Below are 14471 nucleotides of genomic sequence, written 5' to 3' on the forward strand. Positions count from 1 at the left end.
ATGGAGCCTGATTAATCCAAAATCAATGTCACTACAGGAATTTTGGTGAGTGATCATTTAAAAATTGAATCCAGAGGCATATAGAACATAGAGATTTGTATTAGGCTAAGAGTGATTTTATTTGGAATTAGTGGCTTATTTTCAGATAATTAACTTTTCAGGGATTGGACCAGAATGTGCCATCTTTTATAGCTTATAGTTTAGTTTTAGGAGTAGGAAGGGTCTTATTGTTCTAATCTAACCCATTTTATATTTTCATGAATTCAGCATTTTGTTGTTTTTAAGTTACTTTCATATCCCTTATTTCACTTTATCCTAATAAGGAACCTTTGAAAGTGATAAGTAGGTGATTATTATCCCCCTCAGGCAGATGAGAAAACTGAGACCAAGAGATATGAAAGACCTTTAATTAACCAAATATTTATTGAGCCCTTGCTAGTATGGAGCATTCAGGGAAATAGATAAACAAGCTACCTCTCTCTGTCCTCAAGGGTTTAACGATAAGTCTGTGGTCAAATCTAGGAATGTTGTGTCTTGGTTGGAATTCCATTGGCCTTCTTCACATTGAGATCTCATGCTGGTGTCCAAACAAAATTTCAGAACTTTTCTCTTTTTCTTTCTTTCTCTGCCCTTGTTTTAACCATCTCCTTCTAGTCATAGCCATAAAATCTCCCCCACCCCCCTCCCGTCTTAATATTTTCCCATAAAGTGAAACTTTCACTGAAGAAGACATTCAGTGTGGATCAGGAATACACTGTTGCAGAAAAAGACACTACTTTTCAGCTATTGTTTACGCCACTAAAATTGACAGAGCTAATTAATTAGGATTGGTTCTTTTTTTTTTTCTATATCAGTTAGATAAATGTATGTCAGTTACCAATATTTTTTTAGAGTTGGCAGAATCTTATAGGTTGTTGGGTCCAACCCCCCTCATTTTATAGATAAAAAAAATTAGATATAAAGATTGTACAGTCACACAGCTAATAAGTGTCTGAGGCAGGATTTCTACTTCCTTTTTCCAAATCTAGTTCCCTGTGTCAGAAATATGGTAGCTTAGCTGGTATTGTGGATAAGAGTGTAAGACCGGGGGGTCAGAAAGACTCATCTTCCTGAGTTATAGTTTGCTAGTCTGTCCATAGACACTTACTATATCTGTGTGATCTTTGGCATGTCACTGTTTCTCCTAGTTCCTCATCTGTAAAATGAACTGGAGAAGGAAATGTCTCAAACCACTCTAGAGTCCCTTCTGGAAAGAACCCCTAATTCAGGAATAATCAGGCTTAAAATTGAAGCAACCTTGTCACAAAATGAGGACTCTTAAAGGAGATCTTTGAAGTAATGAGTTTCTCTATAACTAAGAATGGAATGGATTTAGTGGTGTAGATGCCCTCTTCATGGAGTGTTTGACCTTTTTGTTCTAAAGAAAATATACTTAATGGATGTGATGTTGGGTGCATGTGGCTTCTTTCCCTTGAGTTGCTACCTAACTATTGACCCATTGGCTATCTTTCTCCCTTTCTTTGCAGTATATTGTCAAAATTTTGCTCCAAGCTTTAAGGAGAGTGAGATGAATGTCATAGCTGCAGACATGTGCACCAATGCTCGTCGAGTCCGCAAACGCTGGCTACCCAAGATCAAGTCCATGTTGCCTGAGGGGATGGAGATGTACCGAACCGTCATGGGTTCTACTACTGCCAGCGTCCCCCTCGAGCCTGAGTTTCAGGCCACCACAGCCCAGGTATTTGAGCAGAGAATCTACGCAGAGCGGCGGAATGATGCTGCCACCATCGTGGCTCTGAGAACTAACACGGTCAACGTAGACCTGAGCAGTGCTTCCAACCCGCCGTTCGAGCCAAGTGAAGAGGCAGATGGAGCTGGTTCGGTCATTCAGGAGGTGGCTGGGCCAGAGCCCCTCCCCTCAGATAGCCAAAGCACTCCCCAATCTTTCGAACAAGGTCCTGCCAGCACCAGTAGGCCAGAGACACCAGTGAGAAGACAAGATGGTACTTATGGAGGGACTTTGTAAAGACATCTAAAGAAAAAAAAAGAATTTTGTGACTTATAAGGGATCTAAATACTAAAGCTGCTTGCATGCATACTAATACAAAAAAAAATGTGATCAAGCCACTTACCTACTGAACTGCTACTGTTGCCTGAAAAAAATGTGATTTTTATTCTGCTTGTATTTAAAATTTATGAAGGAAATAATCGCATTCGTTATACTGTAAATGATTAGGTCAGTGACGGCCTATTTAAAAGAGTTCCTGGGCTCTTTTTGGGGGGGGGGGTGGAGATACTTCCTGAGGTTAGTCTCTATAAACTCTTGTAGCTTTCCCCCCCTTCCTTAAAAGGGGGATGTGTGAAGGAGGACTGAGACCTCCCCTCCCATGGATCCTGCACCTGGGTCCTTTGCACCCCTTCCTACCCAGAAGTAAAGCCATTGCCATTTCCTCCTTGCTCTATAGAACCTGGTGCCACTACCCAGGAGGAGAAAGTTTTTGGATGGTCAGAGAAAGTTTGGCAATCCAAGGACCCACTGGACTTGGCAGCTGGTTGACTGGAGGTGCTTCATTAACACTCCATTCCTAGCTTGTAGTGGTCCTCAGTTTGTGAGGGTCTTTTGAGTGCATCAGGGGTATGAAGGTTGGGGATAGGTAGGCTGAGGGGGATAGAGAGATTTCTCCAGGAAGTCTCCTCAAACTTATTTTATTTTATTTTATTTTTTTTACTTTGTTCCCCTATCCCCACCCCCATACCCTTAATTGAGACTCTCCTTCTTGTGTCAGGATTAGCCATGGTTCCATATTTGTGTTTCTGATGCATATGCTTTGGGAGTCCTAGCAGCAGGGTATAGGGGGGATGTTCGGAGTTTTATTGGTATGGGGGTAACAAGACATATTGGTTGTCACTGACTGGTATATGTGAATGTGTGGAGATATCCCATTGTCCTTAACCCACCATGTTCTCTTCCTACTGAATGAGGTACCACTTAATGTTATCCCTTGATGAGTTTGTTCTCTGAGTTTGCTTTACTTCCTTTCCCCTATCCCAAATGGCATTTTTCATCTCTTCCTCATCCCTCACATGAAACCCCATTTTCATGAATCTGAGGGACCACTTACTCAGTGGTGGTCACCCTGGAGGAGTCTGGGGGGAGCCATGATGAATCTGTAGGAGTTGTCTGGGTGGTAGAGTTATGGTCATAGGTTTGACCCTGCTGAGAGTCACCTTTGAACTCCCATGATCTCTTCAGGAGTGAGTTTAATGTGAGGGGATGGATTCCAGTGAATCTCCTTCAACTCCTGTTAAGTAAGAGCCAAGGGGTAGGGAAGTAGCGATTATCCTTGTCTTTGCCTTTGTATGTGGAATTGTTTTGTGACTCTCCTGGAGCCTTTTGAATTCTGAAGGAGCTTATGTTCTGTGATAGAAAATCTCATTTTCCAATTTGTCTTCCTTCCCTCCTGCCCAAAATAGACCACATTTTTGGGAATGAGGCAAGGAGTTGTCCATTCTTTTTTGGTGAAGTGTGACCATTGCCATCTTTAGAAGTGACAATTTAGCTTTGACAGGCAGAGAGCTTTCCCCAAAGTATCAGTCATTGGTGAAAAGCTAAGCCATGTAGCTTTCCATGACCTCTGCTATAGGAAGAAGAGGCCAGACTTGGGGAGGGTAGGTTAGGATGAGGAAGGTTGGTGTTAGGGTGAAGGAAAATGTGTCTCTGCCATTTTTGTTCAGTGATATATCCTCTCTTTTTCCATTTGGAGTGAGTTTTCTATTGCTAGCTCTTCCTGTAGAAGGCAGAGGGTTTGCTCCCCCCCGGGGAGTGTCTGGTCAAGGAATGCGGTGATCTTTTTCCTGTGTAGACTCCCTAGGTAAAGGGGAATCTGGAATGTGTGTAGTTGCTTGTGCAAGTAGTGACAGTGAATTGGGGCTTGTGTTCAATGGAGAGATCCATGAGTACTGGTGGGTATGGGAGAACAAAATCCCCACTCCTATGAGTTCTTCTGGGTGCCACTTTTTTTTCCTTCCCTCCCCTCCTCCCATCACCACTGGACAGTGGATCTTGAGGAACACCATGGCTTTGACTGAATCCAGTGCTCAACAATGTGCCAATTTCTTCTCCATCATAGTCTTTGGTTTGAGGCTATGTGTCTGGCTAAGAGTAGTTTATGTCCTAGTGTGTGAGATTCAGAAATGGGGAAAGAAGACATGAGCAGAAGTTGGATTTCTGATTGGTGTGTTCCTGTGTTTTGGCCAACATTGAGTCCATGGTGTTTGTAAACAAGAAATAATACCAGGCAGTTTCACTGGTATGAAACTGGTGCTTAATACTGTAGCATTGGGGGTGCTTCTAGAATTTAAGGTAAGGGTGGGATGGGCAGAATGTTATGAAAGGCCAATGTGTAAGAGATTATTGTTTTCCTTTTTTTTTAATTTTCTGAGATTGAAATATGCTTACTTTGCATAGAAAAAAAAACAACAACCAGTGCAAAATCCACACAAATAGTCACTGTTCAGTGACTTTTTTTTGTGTGTGTGTGTTTGTGGGTCACAGCACTTTGGTTTGGGGGGGGATTCCCCTCTATACCCCAGTGAAAGGGGGCTCCAAATGGCAGCTCTCCCATCTTGGGTCATTGTTTATTTAGCCAGATACTTGAAACTGTATCTTTCATAGAAATGCTTGCTTGCTTCCTGCCTGCCCTAAAAACTCCCTCTTCTACTTGATACCCCTTGGTATTTAAACCAAACCAACCCCTACACTTGGGTTTGTAGGTTAACTCCCATCCTGGGCAGTTATGCATTTCCATTTCCACAGTGTCCAAAGTGGTTTCTGTCAGGGTTCTTGTGGGGAAAGAGGGTATTCTGACAAATGACACCTTTTGTGCCTTTTTAACCTGGGTCCAAGGTGTCAGTTTCTCTGATATTCTCATTGAACCTGTAGTCTACTTTGCAGATTCCACACCTCCAAACATGAAGCAAGGTTTGTACATCAATGTAGAAAGTCTTCTTGGCTCAAGAAATAACTTCATACTATCATGGCCATAACAACAATTAGTGGCTTTTTAACAGGATTTCTATATCTCTTTCAAACCCATGGACAACATTATCACTACTACCTACTCTGTATGGCAGAGGTCATGAAACTAGTTTAAATCACTGTCATCAAAGATGACATCCTTTGTGTTGTCCCATCCTTTTTCTGAAGTCTCCTATGCCATGCCTGTCTTCTTGACTATCCAGAAAGTCTGTTTTTGTTGTTGTTGTTGTTGTTTTCTTTAGGAGAGATAGATGATATTCATGGCTTTCTCATGAGTGGAGTTGAAGGGCATAGGAAGTCATTTGGGACACATAAGGGGTGGCAAGAACATCCCCATTCAGACCTAATGCCCCAGGCATTGTAGCGTATGGATATAGTCTGTGAATTCCTCAGCTTTGTACTAAACAGTGAGTTTTAGCTCATATTCTTGGCATTCACCCTGCTTAGGCTGTTAAGAACTTGGTTATCTTCTTCCATGTCCTAGCCTTTAAGTATACAAGTTATTTAAAGAGTCCTAGAGGACTCTTCCAGGCATGGGCATAAAACTGTGGCTTAGCTATGATTTAGTCTTGAGTAGTCAGGGAATGCAGAATCCTACTGTTGAACATGTATGGGAAGGGTATGGTTATTGTGGCCATGCTTCTTGAGGCTATTTGAAGGATTCTGAGACTGGAGGGTGGAGAGAGAGAGAGAAGGGTCTTAAAGAGATGTGACATGTGTAATGCTGGACACATGTCTCAACATACAGACAGAGGTAAAATGAAAGTTTTAGCCCTTTTGCATTGGGTTGGTATGTATTTTGAGATCAGAGGAAATGAGTTGCCAAAGCTTTCTTCTCTGCCTCTAGGGTGGGAGTCTAAGGAGCATCTTTTGGTCTGTAGTATCCCTTGTGTTTTAAAACTACCCAGTGTTCCCTTTGTTTTTTAAGTAAGTTAAGGCTTTTTCACTTCATTCCCTGCCGCAATGGCACTTTTAATTTGAATTTGCTTGAGAAACACTCAGAACAGAGATGTGACATCATTGGTGGATGAAAAGGATGAAAATTTCCATCATGAAATCACCATGAGAAAATCCAATATGGTGGTCACAGTCAAGCCATTCAAAGATGGACAAGCTGTGTAGTTATGAAGTGGCTCATTTGAGCAGAAAAGATGAAAGGGGTGGTAAATATATCAGACAAGATGGTAGGTTGCACAGATAAATTTTATTTTTTTATACCTAGCACAACTTCCTAGTTTTTCATCTTTCTTTTTCTTTTTAATTTTTTTTTTTGGTTCTTGGTTAAGAAGACAGAATTTGTTGAAACTTTAAAAATGTGAATGGGTTTTGAGCTCTCCCTTTTTCTCTGGGTTGAGGGTGAGTGTTTTGCACTAATGTTTCCTGTGTGTAGAGGATTAATGATGTTTGAAAATGTATATGGGATGATGATTGTATCCTTTGAGGAAAACCAATCCCTGAAGATACTGAATGTAAAGTGAAACCGAAGCAGTCCTTGGCTTTCATGGGGCTTTCCAGAGTGCCTTAGAATTTTTTGGATCATTTTTCCCAAGGAAAACATATTTAAAAAATCAGACCATGTTTCCCTCTCCTTTGTTTACAACACTATCAATTCCAGAATCGGGGGCTGCTTTGTCATGTGAATATGAAACTGCATTCATTTAGGTCTGCTAGAACAAAAGAGGAGAAAAATCCCTCAGTATTTATGATATGTCTGCACCTTTATTCTTACGCTTGACTTAGCAATATGCGTATAATATATCTATATATTCTATTATATATCTAAATTATATCAAGCACCTTTTTGAGGAATAAGATTTTTAAAAATAAAAGACTGAACAGAGTTTGAGCTAAAGTTCCGTGCAGTTGCCATAGTAGGCCAGACATCTGCCCTTGTCCTAGTTGATGTGACTGAGGATATTCCAAAGTCACTAGGGCATTGACACCAGGGTGTCAGGACATTGCTCACTACAGCCCACCATGTGCTGGACCCCTGTGCGATTCTTGGTTGAACACAAGGTTGTAAAAGACCACAGAGGGAGCAGCTGGTCCAGTGGTGAGCAAACACTAAATCACAATTGTCCATTAAACACAGCAGATACTACTGGCTTTGTGTGGAGGTCCTCTCTGAACTTGAATTCTCTGTATTGTTTTCTGCCCTGTCTCTGGTCTTGCCCGAGAGGTCTGTTTGTGTTTGTTCTCCGTTTTTTGTTTTTATTTTTCCTTTTCCCTTCTCTAATATGGTTGTAGGATCTGTGAAAAAAGGGGGGAGGGGCAAATGAAAGTGAAAACCCTAAACTTTGGGGCCCTGTTTAATTGTGTGTGAGTGACTGAGTGTGAGTGATGGTTTGATGTAGGGGTGGGACTCTGGCCCTTCCCCATCTGGTCTCTCTTAAGTATATACTACGGAAATCTTTTCCATCAGTCCATATCCACTTTTTAAATTCCCTGTGTTATAGCATCAAGGGCCTGGTTTGGGACAGAAAAAGAAAATACTGGCTTATTGTGTCATAACTTATTAAATATTTTTATTTTGTTTTTCTTTCCTGAATTCACTTTCTTCAGTATTTGTATTAGTGCTGTGATGAAGGTGCTGGGTAAAAATTCTGAGTTCAAGGAGGCTGGGGGATGGTCAGAGATGGACAGTGACAGAACCCCACCCCATTTCCTAATCCCCTTAAGGGTTTTGAGAACCTTACACTGGCCGCTTTGATACTGATTCCATTGACCCACTGAGACCAAGTATTTTTTACCCTCTGGGGCTTCAGCAAGGCAGATGCTTTTAGTCCTGGGCTTATCTATCCATTCAGGGGAGCATTAAAGGTGAGCTGTGATGGGGATCAGGCTTTTTGACAGCCCATCATATTTGGAATTGCTTCCCCATTTAACCCATGTTTAAAGGACCATAGCCTTCTAGATAGGTTACTCTGTGAGGCCCTGCTGCCTCTCCCCAGTCATTTTATCGTTCGGGTTCTGTTCAGATGGATTATTTTTATGGAAATCACTTGCTGCAAGTGGGGAAGGGCCTATGGCCCATTAACCAACTGAAAACGCAGAGACAACCTCTGTTTGCTTCCACTGGCAGTAAATTCTAAACACAGAATTGAGAGTTCATAGCTGTCTTGGGCTTTAACTACTGTTTCAAAATGTCCCTGCTGTATAAATTTGTCATTATGTCAGTGAGCAAGCCCCAAATGTGTGTATTACCATACCAGAGATATTCAGGGCTGGGTACAAGATGCTTCTAGAATTGAAAAGGTTTTTTCTTTTTCTTTTCTTTTCTTTTTTTTTAAATAAAAAAGGAGAAAAATATTATGCAGAAATCTAAAGCACTCAAATTGGAAAACCTTCTCATGTTCTGATCAGTCGCTTCCATTGTCAGCATTTTGCACATAATTGTGATTTTTATGTCAAAAAAGGCCAAAACTTGCAATACTATTTTTAGCAGACAAAAAAAGAAAACTTAAGTATAAATGTATAAATATTTTTGACTTGAAGATTTGGATGGCACTTGACTCAAATAGAACATTAATCCTTTGGACAGAATGTTTGGAAATAAGAGACTTTAAAAAGTAGATGGTTGTTTTTAAAATTTAAAGAAATGAGTCTGTTTAGGGTAGTAAAGTAGTACTGTAATTCATGACTGTTAAAAAAATAAACAATTGAGTGAAATAAATTGTTCCTACTCTGGACAGGCAGTTTCACAGTGCCACAGAGTTACATTTCAGCCACAAGAGATGGTAGTTTCTTTTGTTTTTAAGAACAGAAAAAAAAGTTTTGTTTCTTCACAAGTATTTATGTGTTGTTACTCTGTATAGTTAAGACTGTTACTTTTTACCCATGGCTGACACATTATATTAGTAACTAAAACGACATTGAACAGCCGACCAAGGAAACCCCGAGAGTTTGAAGTGTGCTCATAGCTGTCTCCATCAGATGCAAAAATCCATGAAGGAGGATATGATCATTAATTGTAAAACGCTTTGTAAAATTCACATTTACAAAATAATAAAGTCGATTCCAATTCAAGCTTCCTTCTGGGATTATAGGCTCCTGTTGTTGGTTTTATTTTGTTCCGGGGGGGGGGGAGGGGGGGGCTGATGGAGAGAAATCCATGACCTCAAGAGTATCCTTTGTTGGAGAATACGCTTTCAGTCCACCCCCCAATCTCAACACTTGTCCTGTCCCCAAGTCTGTTATATTTTCACAGACCAGAGGAGTGGTGGTGGTGGAGTGGAATACAGTGTTGACATGAGGCAAAGAAGTAGCTAGAAGCAAAACAAATTCTTGCAAGTTAAAGTTCAAGACAGAAAGGAAGATACTGCTAGAAGCACAGCCATATGGAGAAATGCACAGACAGTAAAGGGAATGACTTGTAGGGGCAATGGGATGCTGCCATCACCTCATTAAGCAACTCCTCTAGGGGGCTAGGGAATTGGGGGCACTTGTAACTCATGTATCCTTTCAAAATTTGGCACCAGCAATTTTTCTGCATTGTTCTTTCCTGTCCATTTTCATCATTCATAGGCATCCTAGACCATGGGCCATTTGAAGATGTTGATAGCATCTTCGGGGAAAAGAATAACACCCTTAGTATCTAATAGAAAAATTGTGTGCAGAAAGTGAAATTCACCCTACATCTGGACACTTAAGCCCTCCCCCAATCCCCAAACACATGCTTTTTTTCCCCTCAGGGACCCCTTTGTAGTCCGGTGAAGCTTCTGGACCGCTTCTTAGATTGAGGTTTTTTATTCATAATTGGAATGCTAAATTTCAGTTGAGAGTTAACAAAAATATCAATTTTTCATATCCAAATTTTATCTGTTCAGTGGACTCTAAGGAACCCTCAACCTACAGAAATAAGCCAAGGAGATGTTTCTTATTCCTAGCAATAATTTATATATAGTGGACTATGCCAGTGATTTCCTGTGTGATCTTGGAGAGGTCACTTTTTCTCTGGGCTTCCTTTATATACCTCACCATCATAATGAAAATAATCCTATCCCATCTGATTCTCTGGGATGTTGAAGATCAAATGAGCCCTTCTTGGGACAGGAGAGGGCCTTGATCTGTGAAAGTGGGATTCTGGAGTTTGTGTCTACACATTTTGGCTAAATGTTCTTGTCAAATCAAGATGTACAGAATAGCAAAGTCAAATGATGTCGAACCTCACCCCTCGCCCAAGCACCTTTCATGACCGTTGTTTTGCAGTACTGGATAACCTTTAGAAACAGCGTAAATGGTCCCTGAGCCATTATCCCAGTTACTCTGTAGCTGTGGATCTTGGAATCATGGGCCACTTGTATCCTGTGCTTTTACTTTTTCAACTCAATTGTGTGGCATTAACCATCGTGAACAAACATTCACTAGAATAGTTATTCTAGAAATAGAATAGAAAATTAATTCTGATATGGTAAACTTTTCAATCTGCTTAGAAATTTTAACATAAGACCCCCAACTTGCAAATTATAAATGATATACATTAGGAGTTTAAGATTTATTTGCTTTCATAGCCTACTGAACATTTTTTGTCCTGTGTTTCTCCCCCCCCCTTTTTTTTTCTGGGGGTAATCATTTGTCATTATTTACATCAAAATAACCATTCTCTCATACCTAATGATTGGACACATGGGATATTTTTTTATTTTTGTGCTTTGTGTGAATGATATTGCTATGAATGTCTCATTTGATCTTCACTGTGATCCTGAACATTAGGAACTATTAAAACATTTTGCCAGTAAGGAAAGTTGAGGCTCCCAAATCACACTTCCAATGCCTCAGTGATAAGACTCGTGCTAAAATAATTTTACCTTGAGGGAGGGAGGCAACGCCGATTGTGGGTATTTGTCATGTGTGTTTGTCTATGTGATGTATTTGTGCCAGCAAGGTTTATAATCCCCGTTGACCTTGTTTGGAGTAAGCTTGATAGTTCTTTTGGTAATAGCCAAGTGTTTTTTGTGTCTCCAGGCAGGTTTGGGGGTGGGGGAGGAATTCCAGGTAAATAAATAACCAGATTCCACTTCTTTTCACCTAATCTGACTCCTTGTTCACTAGACCACCTTTGTTGGGCAATACCAGGTTTCAGAACCACTGAAATTAATTGGACAGAAACCTCTGTTTCTCTTCTAGTCTTAGAATCAATCCTATGTATTGGTTCCAAGGCAGAAGAGCTGTAAGGGCTAGACAAGGGCTAAGGTTTAGTGACTTGGCCAAGTTCACACAACTGGGAACTGTCTGAGGTCAAATTTGAATATAGGACCTCCCATCTCTAGATCTGACTCTCAATCCATTAAGTCACTAAGCTGCCCCCAACTTCTAATCTCTCATCCTCCGAAGTCAAAGCAGAGGCTAATTTAACTCTTAAGCTGTCCTTTCTTAGCTTCTCTGAGTAGTTAATATCCATTCACAAAAGGAAATGTACTCTTTTCCCAAAATCCTTGTGTGTGCAGCTTGACTTTTTTTAATTAGGAAAATTTTATTTAATTACTTAGTTTAAAATATTTTTTCCATGGTTACAAGAATCATATTCTTTCCCTCCTCTCTCCTCATCCCCCTCCCAGTAGTAGCTGGTGTGGAGTTCCAATGGGTTCTTCACATGTCATTGATCAAGACCTATTTCCCAGGTTGGACTTTAAAGAGACCTCATGAGCCAATTCCCAAGATAACCCTATTCCCTCCTAGTGTTCTAAAGTTTCCAGCCTCTTGAGTGGAGGGAGGGCTAAGTTCTTTTGCTCACATGTGGGCACGTGCGCATGCGTGCACACACACTCACACACACACACATATACATACCCCTTATGTAAAGTGACTTCTTGGTAGATAAACTTCTTAAGTAGGTCTCTTTTAAGAAGTGATGACAAAAATGTATCATCACAAAAGATCATTGATTGGCCAATAGATGGACCAAGTACAGAAAATGAGTGGGGAGAGAGTTCTGTGCTGCCTTGGTACCTGCAGGGTATTATTCGGCTCAGATACTCATGGAGTAGAATCTGGATATTAATTTTCATAAGAGGAGACAGTTACTAGTAAAAGCAATTCCCAATGAGGAAGCTCCCTCTGCAAATGCAGAACAGCATCTTCTTTGCCTGGAGCACTAAAGGGTTAAATGACTTATCCAGAGGCGAAATGGTCACGTGTCAGTTAAGACTTCAAGTCTGAATCTGATGGTGCCTCTATTCAAGATGTAGATGCATTGAATGAAAATGACACAAAATTGAGAGACCAGGGTGGGCTAATTTGGGAAGACTTCATGGGGAAAATGGGCTTGGGACAGGAACTTGAAAGATGAAAAATGTGGATGGGATAGTATTCATTTGCAGGCGAAAATAATGCCAAATATTTATATATTATGTTAAGGTTTACAAAACATATTTGATTCCTTATTTTGTAGGTGCAGAAATTGAGACTGGGAGAAGGTATGACTTGCTCAAGGAATCTAAGCTGGGATTCAAACTCGGGTCTCTGATTCCTTTGTACAATACTATCCACTGTACCCAATAGGTAGGGAAATGTGTTGGGGTCAAGAAGATACATAGAGGAGATTAGCCTAGCCTTTCAGCATGAGTAAATGAAGAATAGAATAATGAGGATGATAGAGTTATGCATTTGGCCTTAAATCAGAAGAAGGGCTTGGCATGACATTAGGGAGTACCATTGTAGGATCTTGGGCAGCAGCATGGCATGATGAGAATACCGTTATGCCTATCACATCAAAACTTTACCCGTTGCTGTTTCCATATACTGCGGGTCCACATGAGACTTTGAATGAGAATTTTTGGGAAACTGCAAAAGCCAAAGCTGACACAAGAAAGCCAGAGGACGACAGAAAAAGTTTAGAAGCTCAGAAATGCATACAAAGGGTAAACACCCCAAAAGAATGAAAAAAATTCAGACTTCTTGTACGAAGGGAAGATCAAAAATTTTACATGTTTTTTTCAGATTGCAGCCCCTAACCCCCATGATGTGGAAAGGGCAATTACTTTAAAAGTTGAGAGTGAGACCTGTCTTTACAGATCTGGGCCTTTCCCCTCTTTTTATACTTGGGTTTGAGAAGTTAATCAGCCAAAGTCACATAGTTGTGTATAGCAGAGTTGGGATTTAATCCAACAGCCTGTGAAGGATGGATTTGAATGGAGGGAGATCAACTATGATGGCAGTAGTTCAGGAATGAAATGATGAAACCTAGACAAGATGTTGGCAGTGAGAATTTAAGGGTTCAGGGGGAGGCGATGAAAATTAAGAGACATTTCAAAAGAAGAAATTACAGGACTTGGCTACTGATGTATAGTAGGGGGAGAGCAGTCAAAGATGACTTGGCAAATAGGGAAATTGATGATATCACAGAGAGCAATCATTAAGAAGGACAGGGCAGGAGTGAATTATGGAGCAGGAGGGGTCATCCTAATTTGAAGTACTAGGAGAATATCTAGTTGAAGTTAGTCTACAGACAACCAGAGATTTTGGTCTCGAGTTGTGAAGAAAATAGAGTGCTGCTGAAGATGTAGAAGGGGGAGTCAATGGCACAATGCTATATCATGGAGTCGGAGGGCCTGAGTTTGAATCTTGGCCCTGTTATTTCCTATTTCTGTGTGACCTGGCAAATCATTTTACCTCTTCAAGCCTCATTTTCTTCCTCTAGATTGATGGAGTTGTTCCAATTTGTCTTTAAGTTCTCACCTAATTCTAAATACTATGTTCTTACATGGAAGTTAAAGCCTTGGAAGTGGATGATATTGAACTGGGTTCTACATTTAGGAACAAATGCCATTGAAGTCACTGAGTATCAAAAGAATATATTGATTTAATTGGAAAGGTTTCTTTGAATTCTTCACAAAATTTCTTTTATCTTTCCATTCTCTATTAGATATTGGTGCATACACTGTAATTACTTTTATGAAATACTTTTTCATATACTTATTGTGAGCACCATTATATAAGGTATAATTTACTTTGCATATATTTTGCATGTGTATATGTATATACATCTTTTTCCTAATAGATAAGTCACCTATTTCATGATGTTCTTTGTATTCCCAAATGTACCTGGTAGAACTTTAATAAGTATTTATTGACAATGACATGTCCCATGAAATGTTGCTTCTTGTTGCCTTTGGAGGCGTGCAAATACACAGTTCTTTCAGTTTTTTTATTTGTCCTCTCAGAGAATCTATGAACCATTCTTCCATGTAGCTGCAACTCCCTTCTTCAGGTTTTATTTCTAGTGGAAATAGCAAGATTTACACAATTCAGCTCTTCTTACTGTTGGTCATTGGACAGGTATCTCACAATACTTTATTTTTTTATGGAATTTTATTTTTTTCCAATTACACATAGAAATAATTTTTGAGAATTGTTTTCTGACATTTTGGGATTCAGATTCTCTCTTTCACCCTCCCCAGAGTGAGTAAGTAGTCTTATGTATTTTATATCAGTT

At 40.1% G+C, this 14471-nt stretch overlaps 1 protein-coding gene across 7 annotated transcripts in view; it reads left to right on the top strand.

Annotated features, from left to right (window-relative positions):
* The window catches only part of NACC2 (NACC family member 2), a 131951-nt gene extending 122887 nt beyond the window's left edge, over window positions 1–9064 (top strand). For all 7 annotated transcript variants that reach the window (XM_001366326.4, XM_056812705.1, XM_056812704.1 and 4 more), the window contains one exon: window positions 1527–9064. In XM_001366326.4, coding sequence (XP_001366363.2) covers window positions 1527–2026 — 500 coding nt within the window. In that variant the 3' untranslated portion in view covers window positions 2027–9064. The remainder of the gene's footprint in view (window positions 1–1526) is intronic.
* Window positions 9065–14471: the final 5407 nt, after the last annotated feature.

The sequence above is a fragment of the Monodelphis domestica genome, chromosome 1, assembly GCF_027887165.1.
Source record: "Monodelphis domestica isolate mMonDom1 chromosome 1, mMonDom1.pri, whole genome shotgun sequence".
Classification (NCBI taxonomy): domain Eukaryota; kingdom Metazoa; phylum Chordata; class Mammalia; order Didelphimorphia; family Didelphidae; genus Monodelphis; species Monodelphis domestica.